This window comes from Rhinoderma darwinii, chromosome 8 (assembly GCF_050947455.1).
Source record: "Rhinoderma darwinii isolate aRhiDar2 chromosome 8, aRhiDar2.hap1, whole genome shotgun sequence".
Taxonomy (NCBI): Eukaryota; Metazoa; Chordata; class Amphibia; order Anura; family Rhinodermatidae; genus Rhinoderma; species Rhinoderma darwinii.
In genome coordinates this window covers 81,220,145-81,237,780 of record NC_134694.1, presented here as the reverse complement: position 1 = coordinate 81,237,780, position 17,636 = coordinate 81,220,145, and the positions used below count along the sequence as shown (strand labels likewise).

The following is a 17,636-nucleotide window of genomic DNA, read 5'->3' as shown; positions in this document are numbered from 1 at the left end:
CATCTTGGATTCTCTACACAGTCTAATAAGCCTGAGAAAAGATTTCATCTTATTTTAAATGCATACAGCCTACCAAGCATTAAGGCGTTCCCTAACTATGTAGTGGTATTTCTGACCACATTAAATGTCGTTACAAAGAACACCTTAAATAATCACCTCATCAAAGTGTGCAGAGCATGTTGTAACTGAGCACATGCTGGCTCCTGCCCGTGGATGACTTGATTCTAAGCGTGATATTCGTGCTCAGGCAGAACATTGGCACCACCCAGTACCTGGTATCAACAAGTCTGGGTAATAGTCCATGTCTCCTGTTTTATTATTACACTATATGTACAAATGGGTCATACCTCTTAATCATTAAAATCAGTCTCATTGCCACATCTAGCATCTAGCCATGCAGTCATCTTTTCATACATTTGTAAAAGAATGGGTCATTCCAAAGGGCTCACTGAATTCCAGTGTGGTACTGTAAAAGGATGCCTCCGTTGTAATAAGTCAGTTTGTGAAATTTCTTCCCTCCTAGATATTCCACAATGTGAGTGATATTATTGCAAAGTGGCAGACCACGTAAAGTTACAGATCGGGGTCGCCGAGTGCATAAAAGTCGCCAATGCTCTGCTGACTCAATAACTGCATGGTTTCGAACCTCCTCTGGCCTTAACATCCACACAAAAACTGTGCACCGGGAGCTTCATGGCATGGGTATTCATGGATGAGCAGTTGGGTTTCCAAGCCTTACATCACCAAGCACAATGCCAAGTGTTGAATGGATTCAAAGGTAGAGAGTATGTGCAGCACAGCAGAACAAGGTAAGTCTCCAGGGCCCAAATGGGTGCCAGACTCCAGGAAACCGACTTCTAGATCCCACAATGTCCAAATGAAAAGTAAAAAAAGAGAGGCGGCACTCCAAGCAGAAGGTAGATTTATTCTCCCATCAGTGCAAAAACCAGTGCAACATTTCAGCTGCTCAATGCAGCCTTGACAAATGCTCTCTTTTTTACTTTTCGTTAAGTGTTGAATGGAGTCGTCTAAAGCATGACGCCAATGGAATCTGGAGCAGTGGAAATGTGTTGTGGGGTGATGAATCACGCTTCTCTATCTGGCAGCCTAATGGACTAGTCTGGGTTTGGCAAATGCCAGGAGAACTTTACCTGCCTAACTTCACTTTGCCAACTGTAAAGTTTGGTGAAGGAGGGAAAATGCTATGAGGTTGTTTTTCAGGCCCATTAGTTCCAGTGAAGAGAAATCTTAATGCCTAAGCATACCAACACATTTTGGACAATTGTGTGCTGCTAACTTTGTGAGAACAAAGTGCCCCAGTGCACAAAGCAAGGTTTATAAAGACCTGGTTGGGAGAGTTTGATGTGGAAGAACTTGACTGGCCCGCACAGAGCCCTGACCTCAACCCCATCGTACACCTTTGAGATGAACAAGAACAGAGATTGCAAGCCAGTCCCTCTCGTCTAACAGTGTCTGACCTCACAAATGCTCTTCAGGATGAATGGACAAAAATGTCCACAGATACCCTCCAAAATCTTGTAGAAAGCCTTCCCAAAAGAGTAGAAGCTGTCTTAGCTACAAAGGGGGGACCAATTCTATATTAATGCCTATGGCTTTAGAATGGGATGTCATAAAATCTCCTGTAGGTGTCATGTGTATGTGTCCCTATACTTTTGTCCATTATATATATATAACCTATGGGTCTAAATGTAGATTTTGCGCTGGGTGGGCTCATGTAGATCTTGTTCCCATTGGGTCTCAGCAATGGTACACTCTGACGTTCTGTTCTGTATATTTGACCTGTGAATTGAATTTCTATTCTTGAATATATACTAATTTTACTTTTTCTATTCTAGATGAAGATGCATCTTACGGGATATCACTTCTGTGGATCGATTGGATCATTTGCATTGATTTTATGTATGGCTGATAATCCTGGTTTTATGCTGTATGGCACTGTCTTCCCATGCATTTTATGTTTAATATTGATTTGTGGTGACGTTAGGCAGATAAGTGTTCTATGTTGCTATGACCCATTACTGGTATGAGGCTCTCCAGTTACGCCAATTACACATGTCTTACGACGCTAGTGGGGAGGCTTGGGACTGCACTCTGTCGTGTGTACGTTATGTTTACATGAGAGGGTGTTTTTCCTGCTTGTGAGTGACATGGATCTGCTTGCTGCGGATCTGTGACCTCCTGCCGCCCCGGATGCAATGTTTAAACGTGTTGTACTCTCTTTACTGGTATAGAGCCCGGTATTGTGGTGGTCTGTGACACGATCTTGCCTGTCATCGCTGTCTAATTCCATATAAATCACATTTAATTAGAGATGGGCGGAATGCCTAAATTTCTTGATTTATCCAGGATCCAACATGGCGTCGGTGCACTCAGACATGCAGTGCGCATGCGCCAATTATGACACACTCGTGGGTGACCTTTACCCTCAGCCATACGTTCACGCATGCGCAGTTGCGCCTCGTGGACGCCGCCATTGCGGTTTTATGATCTAACATCCCCAGGTGATATCCTTTTTAGATTTTTTATTATCTTGATTGCACGATTGTTTACACATGTGCCTACACTATAATATACACATAATGGATGTATTTTGCTGTCTGTGTATTCTGTAACACGCCTATATTATTATATTTTGTACACATGTTTACTGACATATCACTAATGGAGATATTTTGCACATTTTGTGTATACATTTTTGTTTATATTTATATTTGTACTTGATTGTCGTCATTAATTTGTTAATCAGTGTGCTGATTTATACCACGGTTGTTTCACTTGTCATTTGCTTGAGAAAGGCTCTAGTGGATAGAGCTGAAACGTCGCACTTGGGGCCAATAAAGTACCCTTTTTTTCACTTCATCTATGGTGTGCTGCCTATTTTTGTATTTCTGTGGATATTGAGAGCTTGGTCGGCTCCCTGGGATTTGCACCCATCTTTTCTCATTCATCGGTGCTGCTGGACTTTCCTTTTTTTGTCTGTATTGAAGACCTACCAGCCTGCACGGTATTTACTCTACGTTTTTTTACGTGGTTTACGCTTTTGTACTATCTATCTTCGTTTTTATCATGAATGGCGCTGATGGTACTGGATTGCCCGAGGTTTTTGCATATACAGATGCGGATGTCGAGCGGATATTGCTGGGTCTCAGTGGGGATGTTGGCTACCTTACCACCCCGTCTTCAACTGATTTAAAAAGAAAACTGGAGAATGAGTCCAAAAGGGCTGTTACGTTACAACTACATATGTCTACCCTTGGGGAGTATTATAAATATAAAAGAATACCGAGAGGAATGCGATCTAATCTCAGACCTAACCTATTTACTCAAAATGAGTTTTTTTGCAGTCGTTTTAAACAAATTTCCAACAAATTTGCACTGGACATTATTTTGTTAAATTTGGAATTTTTGCAACAAGAAATACGAGTGGTTCAGGATAATATGCAAGAGGTTGATGTTGCGCTGAAGGCGGTTCTGGATAATCAAGAATATGAAAAATTCTCTGAGAATTTGGTTGCACAAGTCCAAAGATTGAAGTCCGAACAGGAAGATATAAAGAGAAGAAAATGGAACAGAGATGCAGACGATTACCAAAAGGGGAAGGTGTACAACTGGCAGAGAGATGACTACAGAGATGCACCTGAGTCCAAGGAGAATCGGAGACGTAGGAGATCATGGATACCCAACAAGGGGGCGACGGAGAATTCTTTTCCTTTTTTAGGGGAGACCCCGGACTCTTCCTTACCGGCAGGAAGTGTACCAGGAGAGGGGGCAGAAGGCACGGTTGGCGGTCTAAACCAGAGAGTGAACAGGCCCAGACAACAGATGAGGAGGGGTCCAATGGAGTTGAGGAAACGATAATTGTTAATATATCCTCCAAGGTATTGACCGATGCTCAATCTTCTCTTCTTAATAAGGGTCTGTCATTTTGTCCTGCTACATGTACTGATTGGTTCTCTATTGAAAAAGATCTATTTCGTTTTTTTAGATCCATTAAGTTAAAGTGGTGGTTCTCTGAGAAACTCTTTGATATACCTACTAGGAGCTCTGAATTAAATCTCAAACAGGTTGGTCTATCTAAAGGGAGCAATTTTACACCTTCATTGAGTATGCCAGCCATTGAGGCATTTATTACTGCAGTCAAAAATGATATTGAAACTATCAAAATAGGTCCCAACCCTAGCCACAGACATACACATCCCAATTTGACCACAGCAGAGTTTAAGGCACTCAATGAGTTAACTAGAGACACTGGTATCACAATCAAACCAGCTGATAAGGGTGGTGCGGTTGTGATTATGGATACCACTGCATATTTAAAAGAGATACGGAGACAGCTAAATGACTCGGCTGTCTACAGACGGATCTCACAAGATCCCAAGTTTGAATTTAGTAGGGAGATCAGGGGAGTACTGGATCAGGCAAAACTGGGTGGGATTATTGATGAGGGTTTGAGTGAGTATTTGACCATTGAACACCCTAGGACTCCAGTCCTATATATTCTTCCTAAAATTCACAAAACCTTAATTAATCCCCCGGGCCGCCCCATTGTGTCCAGCACGGACTCTATTTTTTGTCATGTTGCCATATTTCTTGACAAAATTCTAAGACCCTATGCTATAGGTGCCAGCTCTTACATTAGGGACACGTCCGATTTTTTGAATAAATTACAGGAAGTCTCTATACCAAGTGATAAAAACATTATCCTTGCCTCGTTTGATGTTACAAGTTTGTACACAGTTATTGACCATGCTAGAGGCCTAAAGGCTGTAGAAGAGTTTTTACAACTATCTGATTCTCCCCTGAGTGTCGTTTATTTCTCATACAGTTGCTTAACATTATATTGCGATGTAACTATTTCCTGTTTGGTGATGATTTCTTTTTACAACTGTGTGGTACTGCTATGGGGTCGAACATTGCCCCTACATACGCTAATATTTATATGCGTACTTTAGAGGAGGTGTTCGTCTATGTGTCCCACCACTTTGACCATGTTGTGAAGTGGTGGCGATACATCGATGACGTTTTCTTGATCTGGACCGGAGACCTCACCATGTTGACAGAGTTCCATGATTTTCTAAACACAATTGATGAGGGTGTTAAGTTCACGCTGGTACATTCCGAATCAGAAATACAATTTTTAGATGTACTGGTTAGGACTAGCGGTAATCAGTTTAGCACTGAGCTCTTTGTAAAACCTACCGACTGCAATAACTTGCTTCTTTTCTCTAGTAGTCATCCACGCAGGATGGTGGAAAGCCTACCTGTCAGTCAACTTATGCGTGTTAAGAGAGTGGTTAGCGATACAGACAGTTCCGACAAAACACTGGACCTGATAATGGATCGCTTTAAGAGACGTGGGTACCCGACGAGACTCCTTGATAAACACAGGGCTAAAGTAGATAAAATGGACAGGGTGACATTATTAGAATCCAAGGGTGTACCAACTGACCAAGGACGCATTCCCTTTGTCTCGACTTACACAGAAAGGAGCAATGATATTGCTGATGTCATTAAACGACATTGGTCCATGTTAGGTAATTGCCTTCCTCATGTGAAGGAATTTGCCAAACCCCCACTTTTTTCATATCGGAGACCTCCGAGTCTGAAGAATAGGCTCGTGAAAGCGGACATTGGTCCCATTAGCACCAAGAAACAGACGTTTCTGGCTACACCCAAGTTAGGATGTTATCCGTGTTTGTGTTGTGTGAACTGTCCCCTTATATCTAAGGGACCAGTTTTCGTACATCCTGGTACGGGTAAACAATTCCACATTAGACATTATTTGACATGTAACAGCGATTTTGTTATTTATGTACTTCAGTGTCCATGTAAACTTTTATATGTAGGTGAGACCACCTTGGACCTGAAGACCAGACTCAACCAGCACAGGTATACCATTAGGAAGAGGAGGTTGGATCTTCCGGTATCCAAACATTTCACTGATTTAGGGCATACTGAACAGCAATTACGTTTCTCCATTTTAGATCGTATCCCGTTACCCAGAAGGGGTGGGGATAGGACAAAACTTCTTAAACTTAGAGAACTGCAATGGATAGGAAGATTGAATACCTTAAAACCTATGGGTCTAAATGTAGATTTTGCGCTGGGTGGGCTCATGTAGATCTTGTTCCCATTGGGTCTCAGCAATGGTACACTCTGACGTTCTGTTCTGTATATTTGACCTGTGAATTGAATTTCTATTCTTGAATATATACTAATTTTACTTTTTCTATTCTAGATGAAGATGCATCTTACGGGATATCACTTCTGTGGATCGATTGGATCATTTGCATTGATTTTATGTATGGCTGATAATCCTGGTTTTATGCTGTATGGCACTGTCTTCCCATGCATTTTATGTTTAATATTGATTTGTGGTGACGTTAGGCAGATAAGTGTTCTATGTTGCTATGACCCATTACTGGTATGAGGCTCTCCAGTTACGCCAATTACACATGTCTTACGACGCTAGTGGGGAGGCTTGGGACTGCACTCTGTCGTGTGTACGTTATGTTTACATGAGAGGGTGTTTTTCCTGCTTGTGAGTGACATGGATCTGCTTGCTGCGGATCTGTGACCTCCTGCCGCCCCGGATGCAATGTTTAAACGTGTTGTACTCTCTTTACTGGTATAGAGCCCGGTATTGTGGTGGTCTGTGACACGATCTTGCCTGTCATCGCTGTCTAATTCCATATAAATCACATTTAATTAGAGATGGGCGGAATGCCTAAATTTCTTGATTTATCCAGGATCCAACATGGCGTCGGTGCACTCAGACATGCAGTGCGCATGCGCCAATTATGACACACTCGTGGGTGACCTTTACCCTCAGCCATACGTTCACGCATGCGCAGTTGCGCCTCGTGGACGCCGCCATTGCGGTTTTATGATCTAACATCCCCAGGTGATATCCTTTTTAGATTTTTTATTATCTTGATTGCACGATTGTTTACACATGTGCCTACACTATAATATACACATAATGGATGTATTTTGCTGTCTGTGTATTCTGTAACACGCCTATATTATTATATTTTGTACACATGTTTACTGACATATCACTAATGGAGATATTTTGCACATTTTGTGTATACATTTTTGTTTATATTTATATTTGTACTTGATTGTCGTCATTAATTTGTTAATCAGTGTGCTGATTTATACCACGGTTGTTTCACTTGTCATTTGCTTGAGAAAGGCTCTAGTGGATAGAGCTGAAACGTCGCACTTGGGGCCAATAAAGTACCCTTTTTTTCACTTCATCTATGGTGTGCTGCCTATTTTTGTATTTCTGTGGATATTGAGAGCTTGGTCGGCTCCCTGGGATTTGCACCCATCTTTTCTCATTCATCGGTGCTGCTGGACTTTCCTTTTTTTGTTTATATATATATATATATATATATATATATATATATATATATATTGAAGAAAGTCCCACAGCACTCCGTGTTAGTGAAAAAAATGGTGGTTTATTAAGCCAGAACAAGCTGCAACGTTTCCATCCTGCTATAGGACCTTTATCATGCTTTATAAAGGTCCTATAGCAGGACGGAAGCGTTGCAGCTTGTTCTGGCTTAATAAACCACCATTTTTTTCACTAACACGGAGTGCTGTGGGACTTTCTTCAATGTTGATCTATATCCCCTGGATCGGGATTACCTGCTTGCACCTGAGACCATCTTGGACTTGCATTGTGAGTGCTGCTGCTTTTCCATTTATATATATATATATATATATATATATATATATACACACACACATACAGCGAAACTTCTTTGAGCCGACCAACCAAAATTGCACAGAAAGATGGTCTGTTATGGGTGAGGTTCTCTCAAAGAAAAAAGTACACAGAATGGAGGTTAAAGTGTGTAATGCAGTCAGAAAACATGTACAGCTCACAAATAAACAGCCCTCTCATTCTTAGTCCCCAGTATGGCTTCCCCTTTCATCCCTGGTACTAAGCAGGACTCTCCTCTCATTCCTGGTTCCCAGCATGGCCCCTCTCATATTCCAGGTCCCCAGAATGGCCCTTCTCTTATTCCTAGTTCCCAGCATTGAACTACTCTAATTCTGGGTCCCCATTATGGCACCCCTGTAAATCTTGGACCGCAGCATTGTTCCCCTCTCAATCCTAGTTCCCAGCATGACACCCCTCTAATTCTGGGTTCCCATCATGGCAGCCCTGTAAATCTTGGTCTCTTGCATGGCCCCCTCCTATTCCTCATCCCCATTAGGGGTCCACTCTAAATCCTAGTCCCCAGCATGGCTCCCCCTCTCATTGTTATACAGTACAGTACACCACCATGACACGCCCATTCGTAAACCAGTCAGGCTCTGCTCTCCGTATTCCCCATCACTGTTAACCCCAGTACCACTCTGCATAGACTCTTACTCAGTAATCCTGCGGGCTGTTCAGTGCAGCATGACGTCTGCTGCACCCTACTCTTCTTTGACAGCTCCCCTCCTCCTCTTTCCTTTCCTATGATGCTCTGTGATTCTGGAAATGCCCCTACTTCTGCTCTATAATGGGCACGATTCTGGCAATTTCTCTCCCCTGATGTGCCAAGCAAGTCTCCTCCTCCATTTCTCTCCGGTCCGGTGACGTGGTCTGGGGTGGACCCACTTCCAGGTGGTTTAAAGTGCATGTAAGTTCAAATTGTGGTATTTTCAAAGGGTTTCCCACTGAAAAATGTGCTAAAAAAAAGTGGTCTTTGGTCAGATTAGGGGGTGGTCTGCTTATAGAGGAGAGCAGTATCCATAGACCATAATGGGGGAAAGATCGGTTATAGTAAAATGTGGACTAAATGGGGGGGGGGGGGGCTTCTCAACTGTGTTGTTTTGTGTGAAGGATTCACTGGAAATGATCACCCAGATGTTGACAGATAACAATGAGCTGTTACTTTAAAGGGCATAATGTACTTGTCAGTCATGTGGAACGCCATCCCCTCTTTAGAACAATGGGTTCATACAAGGAAAAACTACAGCAAAGTTTTATGGGACAGATAGATATCCGATATGTTAAATTAAATAAATATGTTTTAGTCCACAGTATGTATTGCAATGGGAACACTTATTGATGCAATTGTGACACCTAATGGTCAGGAATAATATTACACTCATGTGTAATATCAGAAAAAAGTAAAAAGGAATAAAAAATAATAGAGTATGACAAGTTCAAACCAAACAACTACGTCACCAGTGCTTTGGCTGGACTTGAGATGCTCATTCAATGTAACTGGCAATGTTGCCAAGGCCAAAAGCATTGTGAGCATCCCTCCTCAGCACCTTTGATGTCTCTTGACAATATCACACTTTGTTTGGCTCCCTGTAGGGGCAGCTTTTTATTAACAATTATATGAGTAACTGTCTTTTGCTCATGCTTGCACAGTCTTTTTCTATCCTCCTGAATTGTTACTAGCCTGCGGGTGTCTATGATTAAACATTTATAAAGCTGATTTGATCATTACTGGCAAAGATATATACATGTGCCACTAACCTCAATAAGAGCGTGCCAAAATTGCTATGGCATAAACTCAACTTTTGCTCATGCAAGCTATAAGCAGGTTATGTTTGCACTAAGCGGTGATCACACTGTACTGTCATTTATATTGTCACATAAGTGAAGGACATCAATTATGGCTTCAGTCCTTCATGAAGGAGAAAGGCATAAAGTACTAACGTTAAAATACTGTGCTCAGTCCAAAGTGGTATGCGCATAGACTTAGCAGGATGATAGTTACCTTGTCCCCCTTCACACCACTGCAATCACATTTCGATGTACAACCCTGGCAAGCCTGTGGAAAAAAAAATCTTGATTACATTTGTGATTTTTAAGGCTGTAAACATTTATTCATATTTCTCTGAAAGGCTACTGAAAGTAGAAGTGTGAAGTTAGAGAAACCAATAAGCTCAGGCCAGCAGCAAGGGTAAGCTCTGACACCATCATTGTCATATTTGGGGCTACATGTTAATGTTCCTTCCAATAGTATAGTAATCATGTGCCCAGGTTGGCACCAAAACTACACATAGACAAGTCTGTGCAACTGCAGCATTACCCTACAAACACAATATGTGGCAATCAAGTGGTTAAATATGATGGTTTGATGAGCGTTAATTAATATCGCCAGGTAATTCACACAGATAATAAGTATGTTGGGTGCATGATGAGAGCCGCAGTCCACTACATGCGAGAATTGATTAGTGTTATAATCTTCAGAGCTGGCAGAAGTGCTTGCTCAGCAGTCGTGCTAATCTGTGAACAAGACGTTACAATGGAGCCCGGGGAAGAGACGCGTCAGCAGATCCAGGCTACCCACTGGTGAACAAGCAAGCCTGAAATTTCACATGGCCTACAGCTCCTATGAATGCAGAAGGTTATCAGTCCACCCATTACAATTTAGATAAGATTAGAATACATGCTGGGGAAATACATTAGTAGATGTGCGGTAATAATATAAGAAATATTTTAAGTGATACATGATATTAGTATATAACTAAATATTGTTGAGGAGATTTTTTAGGTTTCAGGATTGGGAGTGCTGAACATTTTCTAAGTAAGGATTATAATAAAATATCATATTTAACTTGTCACAAAAAGGACCTGATCGCTCTCCTGACATTTGTTTTAATAGATACTTGCTTTCCCCATAAAATATAAATTCTGAAGCATCAATTCTCTGTATTGTGCCCTTCCTCTGTTACTCTTCCTAAAACTGTATAAATTAATTGACAACTGGGTGTTACCATTGGGGTGTGTACTTACAAAGTCTGATACTGTTCACGGGTGTTACCATTGGGGTGTGTACTTACACAGTCTGATACTGTTCAATCAGTGCTGGCACTCTCAGACTGTGTAGAGACCTAATTTATTTGTCTTATGCTTCCAGGAGGAATAACAGAGAAATGATGCAAGGCAGAGAGTTTGCTGCAACAAACAAGCCGTCATAAAGCTAGGTTGCCAGAAAAATAAAAAAAGTTATGTCTCTCAGAATGTGGTGATGCAAAAACATTTTAGAAAATGCTTTTGTTTCACAAAAAGTGGTAAAATATACAAAAACAACTGTACATAGAAATAGAGAAATTACGTGGGGGGGGGGGGTATGTTGGCTGTTTTTTTCTTAAGCCCTCATACAGCCAAGTCTCAATTGTAACGATGAAAAAAAAATAGATGCTTCCTGTAGGCCAAAATAAGTCGCATCCTTAAGGGGTTAGAAATGTTTTTCTAGTATGTAAGATAAATCAAATAATATGCTGAAAGGAAATTAATAACATACTAAGCTTATAGATTCTGTGCTGTAACAGTGTCTGACACTTCCAGTCTTTCTTATTTTCAAATTGCTGTCCAGGAAATCTGGGTACAATCTCGGGCTGGGCAATTATGACCTAAATCAAAATCACGATTAATTGAACATGTAACCTTGATTACTAGGATTTAGGCCACACCCCTTTTTGTCTGCTACGCCACCTATTTGCATGCTACGCCATTGAATTAATATTTATCCCAAGAGGCTACTGTATACTACTGCACACAATATACCTCCTGGCACTGCCCCCCACATAGTATATTGCTCCTATAGTGCTCTCGACACAGTATAATGCCCCATAGCTGCCCCACACATTATAGTGCCCCTATAACTGCCTACGGTCCCCTGCTCTACCACTGGATTAAACTGTATCTGCGTCAAGATGCAGATACAGTTTAAACCGGAATTTTTTTTTATTGATAAAACCAAAATTCACATAATGACATTGATTAATTGCACTGAATTTCGTTTTACATTCATTTCCCAGCCCTAGTACAATCTTTGTGAAGCTTTAAGCCCTCTTCACACTGAGTATTTTGACGAGTTTTTTGGCGTGGAAACCACTCCGCAAAACTCGTCAAAAACCGTCCGAAAATCCCTCCCATTGATTTCAGAGGGAGGCGGTTTTCTCCTGCGAGTGGTAAAACCTCCTCGCGGGAGAAAGAAGGGACATGCCCTATCTTCGCCCTGTTACGCCTCTGACCTCCCATTGACATCAATGGGAGGCAGAGAAAGCGTATTTCGCTGAGTTTTTTGCCTGTAGCACTCAATGGGCGCAAGCCAAAAACGCGGTGAAAATCGCGGCAAACGGTCTGCAGGAAGGTCAAAATCTGCCTCAAAATCCCAAACAGAATTTTGAGGCAGAATTTTCCTCCTGCAAAAAACTCAGTGTGAACACAGCTTTAAAGCGTACTTAACTTTTCAGGTGACTTTTCAGAATAAGTGGTCATATAATATGTATAGCTCAGTAAAGTGAAAAAAGGACCAACGGCGCTGCTATAGTAAACGATGTCACAGGTTTAGGCAGGCATGAAATAAAAGTATTTATTTGTAAATATCAGAGGCTACGCGTTTCAACGCCGGACCAGCGTCTTCATCAGGCCAATACAGATAGTGCCTGATGAAGATGCCGGTCCGGTGTTGAAATGCGTAGCGTCTGATATTTACAAATAAATACTTTTATTTCATGCCTGCCAAAACCTGTGACATCGTTTACTATAGCAGCGCCGTTGGTCCTTTTTTCACTTTACTGAGCTATTCTTCTGACAACAAACTTTGTTTGTTTGTGTATTGACATGGCAGCAGCTTTCTTACTTTTATGACACTTATCAGTGTCCACAATCCAAGGTGAGCACTTTTTTTTGTCATTAAGTTGCTCCCGTGTATTACCTCGCTTTTATCTGCACTATGTGGCGCCGTGTCTTTTTTACTCTATTTTAATATAATATGTATGTACATGAGTAATAACATTATTTCTGTCTATTGTATGATTTGTATTCTGCATTTTTTAGCAGTTTTCCCTTCTGCAGGCTCTCTCTTATTCTCAACAAGATAGTGTGTTCTATACACAGCACACAGATAAGAGGAGAGTCCTGATCTATCTCTATCTATCACATATATATAGAAGCAGCATAGAGATTATCCTGCATAAATTAGCATTGTAGCTTAGAATTCAGCACTGGGGTGAGATATAACACTTACTAGCAGCTGCAGCATGTTTGTGTGTGTCTATCACTCTGCTCCATCCTCCTGCTCCCCATGCCCTCTCCATAGACTTCTATGGGCAGCCTCTATGTGTCTCCTTTCTCTGTCACCTCCCTCCCCCTGCTCCTCCTCCTCCTCTCTTCATAGACTTCTATGGGCAGCATGTCTGTGTCTTCCTCTCCCTGCTCCCTTCTCCTGCAACCCTCTCCCTTCTCCATAGACTTCTATGGGCAGCGTGTATGTCTTTCTTTCTCTGCTTCCTTCTCCTGCAACCCCCTCCCCTCTCCATAGACTTCTATGGGCAGCTTGTGGGTCTTTCTTTCCCTGCTCCCTTCTCTTGCCCCCTCCCCCCTTCTCTTGCCCCCTCCCATCTTCATATGCATCTATGGGCATGTTGTGAAGAGACACACTTTCTGCAGCCCATCTCCTCTACTCAGTAACTAGGGCTGGATTTTACTTGACAATATGGGGTGGACAGCAAATTACAGGAAGGGAGAAACCTAGTGGCTGTAACTTCACACAACATTTTCATGGATAAAATGACTACATTTTAACAGTACGTAAAGTTGATACATATGAGGTATACTATTAGATTAGCATCTGTTGTTTGAAATTGTTATTTAGAAATTCAATCCATTTTTCCCTTCACATCCGTTATATTTGTGATTTTATTGGTTTAGGGGAAAATGTTCTTCACTTAGCAAGTTATGGTCTACTTCATTATTTTATCCGTAGAAAATAATTAGGATGGAATAATTTAGCACTGAAAAAGTACATGACCCCGGCTGCTGTGTTTGATGGTGGATATAATATAATTTTATTATTGCCTTCTTTTAAAACACAACTTGAATATATATATACCCTTTTTGTTTGTTTAAGGAAGACAAATCCTGTAAAACGCTAAGCACATACGTAAAACTGTAAATTGAAGCCGTAAATTCTCACTACTTCATTCTTTAAAAATAGAGAAAAAATGTTTTTAATAGCTCCAGTTGGAGATTAACAGGGGCTCTGTTTCCCACCACACTATTGTATGGTATAAATGGTTTCATGTGTAAATCATTGACTGAGAACGACACAGACTTTGAACCGGAAAGTTCAAGTTGTATCTATTGTTATCTGTGACATTGGACTACTTAGTGTAAGTTCATGATCCCCAGAATCTCATGATTTCAGTCAGCCTGAACACACTACCATTAGATGATTTTTTTTTCTTACTGCACTATTTACTAGTAAATGTTATTCCATTAGATCTTGTAACCTTGTGTTTTTGTCATAGCCAAAAAAAGAAGATACAAAAAATCATCAAGAAAGCATGTTGTGCCTAATAGGACAACTAATAGCCTCATCAGGCTTCACAATGTCACCTCTGGGAAGCAACTAATCACCCAACATCAATGTGTGGAAAACTACCTGCCACCTCCGATGGAATCGCTACGGCAAGCACAGATCTTTCATTACCTAAATTCTTAGCTCACACCTACTAGACAATTGTCAAACACCTCTACCTACCAACCCCAGTGTCACATTGACCATTTGGAGAAAGAGATTATATCCTTCTTGTACTCGGTTCTTATGCGCAATTGTAAACAGAATCTCAATGGTACTCTCTTTACCCAGATGACATCATTGCTGCACAATAATATCCAAGGGCAGACATCAAATTAACCTGGCAGAAACATCCCTTAGGATACTCAATAGGGCAAACACCGATCAGCCATATTATTAAAAACACCTGCCTAATATTGTGTAGGTCCCACTCGTGCCACCAAGACAGCTCTGAACTGTTGAGGCATGGACTCCACAGGACCTCTGAAGGTGTCCTGTTGTATCTGGCACCAAGACGTTAGCAGCAGATCCTGTAAATTGCGAGGTGAGAACTCCATGGATTGGACTTATTTTTCAGGCACATCCTACAGATGTTTGAACAGAAGGCGATCTGGGGAGTTTGGAGACCAAGTCAACACCTTGAACTCTTTGTCATGTTCCTCAATCCATTCCTGAAAAATTGTTCTAGTGTGGTAGCGCGAATTATCCTACTGAAAGAGGCCACTGCCATTAGGGCATACTGTTGTGATGAAGGGGTGTCCTTGGCCTCGAACAATGTTTAGGTAGGTGGTACGTATCAAAGTAACATCCACATTAATGCCAGGTCCAAAGGTTTCCCAGCAGAACATTGCCCAAAGAATCACACTGCCTCCGACAGCTTGCCTTCTTCCCATAGTGCAACCTGGTGCCATCTCTTCCTAGGTAAGCCACACACACTCACACACACACACACACACACACACACACACACACACTAGCCATTCACATCATGATGTAGAAGAAAACAAGATTCATCAGACTTAGCCACCTTCTTTCATTGCTCCATGGTCCAGTTCTGATGGTCGGATGCCCGTAGTAGGCACTTTCGGTGGTGGACTGAGGTCAGCATAGGCATCACCAGTCTGTGGCTACGCAGCCCCAAAGCAAGAAGCGGTGATGCACTGTGTTTTCAAACACCTTTCTCTACCCCAGGTAGGCGACGCAAATGCACCAGCAGTCCACATAATGTAAAATCTGATTAAGAAGACCAGGCCACCTTTTTTCAGCAGTGGACAGTGGTCAGTAAGAACACTGTGACCAGTCTGTGGCTGCGCAGCCGTAAACACAGCAAGCTGTGATGCACTGTGTCGTCTTCTAAGGGTATGTTCACACGCAGGGTCAAAAAAGTCTCAAAATACGGAGCTGTTTTCAAGAGAAAACAGCTCCTGGTTTTCAGACATTTTTTGTGCCACTCGTGATTTCCGTGGCGTTTTTCGCAGCGTTTTTTACAGCCGTTTTTGGAGCTTTTTTCAATAGAGTCTATGGAAAACGGCTCCAATTATATCCCAAGAAGTGTACTGCTCCATCGGAACAGAACGCCCTTTTCCCTTTGAAATCAATGGGCAGATGTTTGGAGGCGTTCTGTTTCCGATTTTTCGGCCGTTTACGGCCCGAAAAACGGCTGAAAATAGGCCGTGTACACATACCCTAACACCTTTCTATCATAGCCAGCATTAACTTCTTCAGCAATTTGTGCTACAGTAGCTCGTCTGTGATCGGACCAGACAGGTTAGCCTTTGTTCGCAATGCGCATCAATGAGCCTTGGACGCCTATGATCCTGTTGCCGGTTCACTAGTTTTTCTTCCTTGAATCACATTTGGTAGGTGCTAACCTCTGCATACTGGGAACACCCCACAAGACCTACCGTTTTGAAGATGCTCTGACCCAGTCGTCTACCTATCACAATTTGGCCCTTGTCTCAGTCGCTCAGATCCTTACGTTTGCCCATTTTTCCTGCTACCAACACATCAGCTTCAAGAACGGTCTGTTCACTTGCTCCCTATTATATCCTAGTCCTTGTCAGGTGCCATTGTAAATAATCAATGTCATTCACTTCACCTATAATTGGTTTTAATGTTATAACCGATCGATGTATATGGTCCCATCTCATTTATATGCCCTCTACCCCTCCATCTCCCCTTCCTGCTTTAGTGGCTGCCAATCTATTGGCACACGTCTGCACATCTGGTGGACATGCACTATGGTGAAGAGTTTTTGGATCCAAATACTTTGAATGCTTTGCGAAATTCTGGAGACCTCGTTCCCTACATCTGATATAGTGCTCCTATTTTGAAACAAACCTCCCAAATTGAGGGCTCAAGCTCACAAATTGACACAATACATATGTATGGCAGCGAGAATACATGTAACTGATCAATGAAAAACCTTTCTTTCAATAAAACTTTGTGAAACTAAAGAAAGCATGATGTGCCCAAAAGACAACAATGCCTGTAACAGCCAAGGGTGAACACTAGAGGGAGCCCCTTCTCTCCATTTATATCTAGATTGCAAACAAGTACAGTGTTTAGCCACAAGATTATTTCTATTATATTCACCTTTAGAGCTCCTAATAAAAAATGGACACTTGTGACGCATCCTGAGCTTTTAAAGTACAGTCCATTACAGATGATCGCTAAATAATCAGCTACTACTGATGGAAATATATTCACAATTATCAGAACCTGCTGTAAATTTATAAGGTATTGCTCAAAGAAGGAAATACAGGTAGAGCAGTGCACATAAATATTTGCAATAGAGGGAATTCGTTTTATCAAATAAAAAATATTTCTCCTTGTTTTAAAAATCTTGGCATATATGCCCCTTTCCTGACAAGCTCTCAATAGTGAAACTACAGGAATAGCGGGCAGATTAAGTGCAGATTGTCCTGTGTGTGCTCATACACATTTCTGTATTATGGCTCCTGTAACCTCTGAGTTGTGGGAAGCCGATAGATTTCTATGGGGCCCTTCTGTACACATGGCATATGGAAGTATATCCTGCTGGATTCTGTATGTATCTATCACAAAAAAATGATGCCATGCTTTATCAATGCGGGAGATGAACTAAGCTAAATGCGCCAAAATTCGGGCTCAATTTGCACCAAAAAACTGGCCTACATGTTTTGCACCAGATTTATTATGTTTCAGACAATTTTTTTGTCTCAATAGACAGTTTTAAAAAGTGCCCAGAAAAGGGAGTGTGGTTTAGCAAAATGAGGCCTGGCTTAAAATGTTTGGCGC

General features: G+C 41.6%; 1 protein-coding gene across 2 annotated transcripts in view; it reads right to left on the bottom strand.

The window, feature by feature from the left end:
- The window catches only part of COL4A5 (collagen type IV alpha 5 chain), a 152,037-nt gene that overhangs the window by 104,967 nt on the left and 29,434 nt on the right, over window positions 1–17,636 (bottom strand). For both annotated transcript variants that reach the window (XM_075835805.1, XM_075835807.1), the window contains exon 2: window positions 9,762–9,815. In XM_075835805.1, coding sequence (XP_075691920.1) covers window positions 9,762–9,815 — 54 coding nt within the window. The remainder of the gene's footprint in view (window positions 1–9,761; window positions 9,816–17,636) is intronic.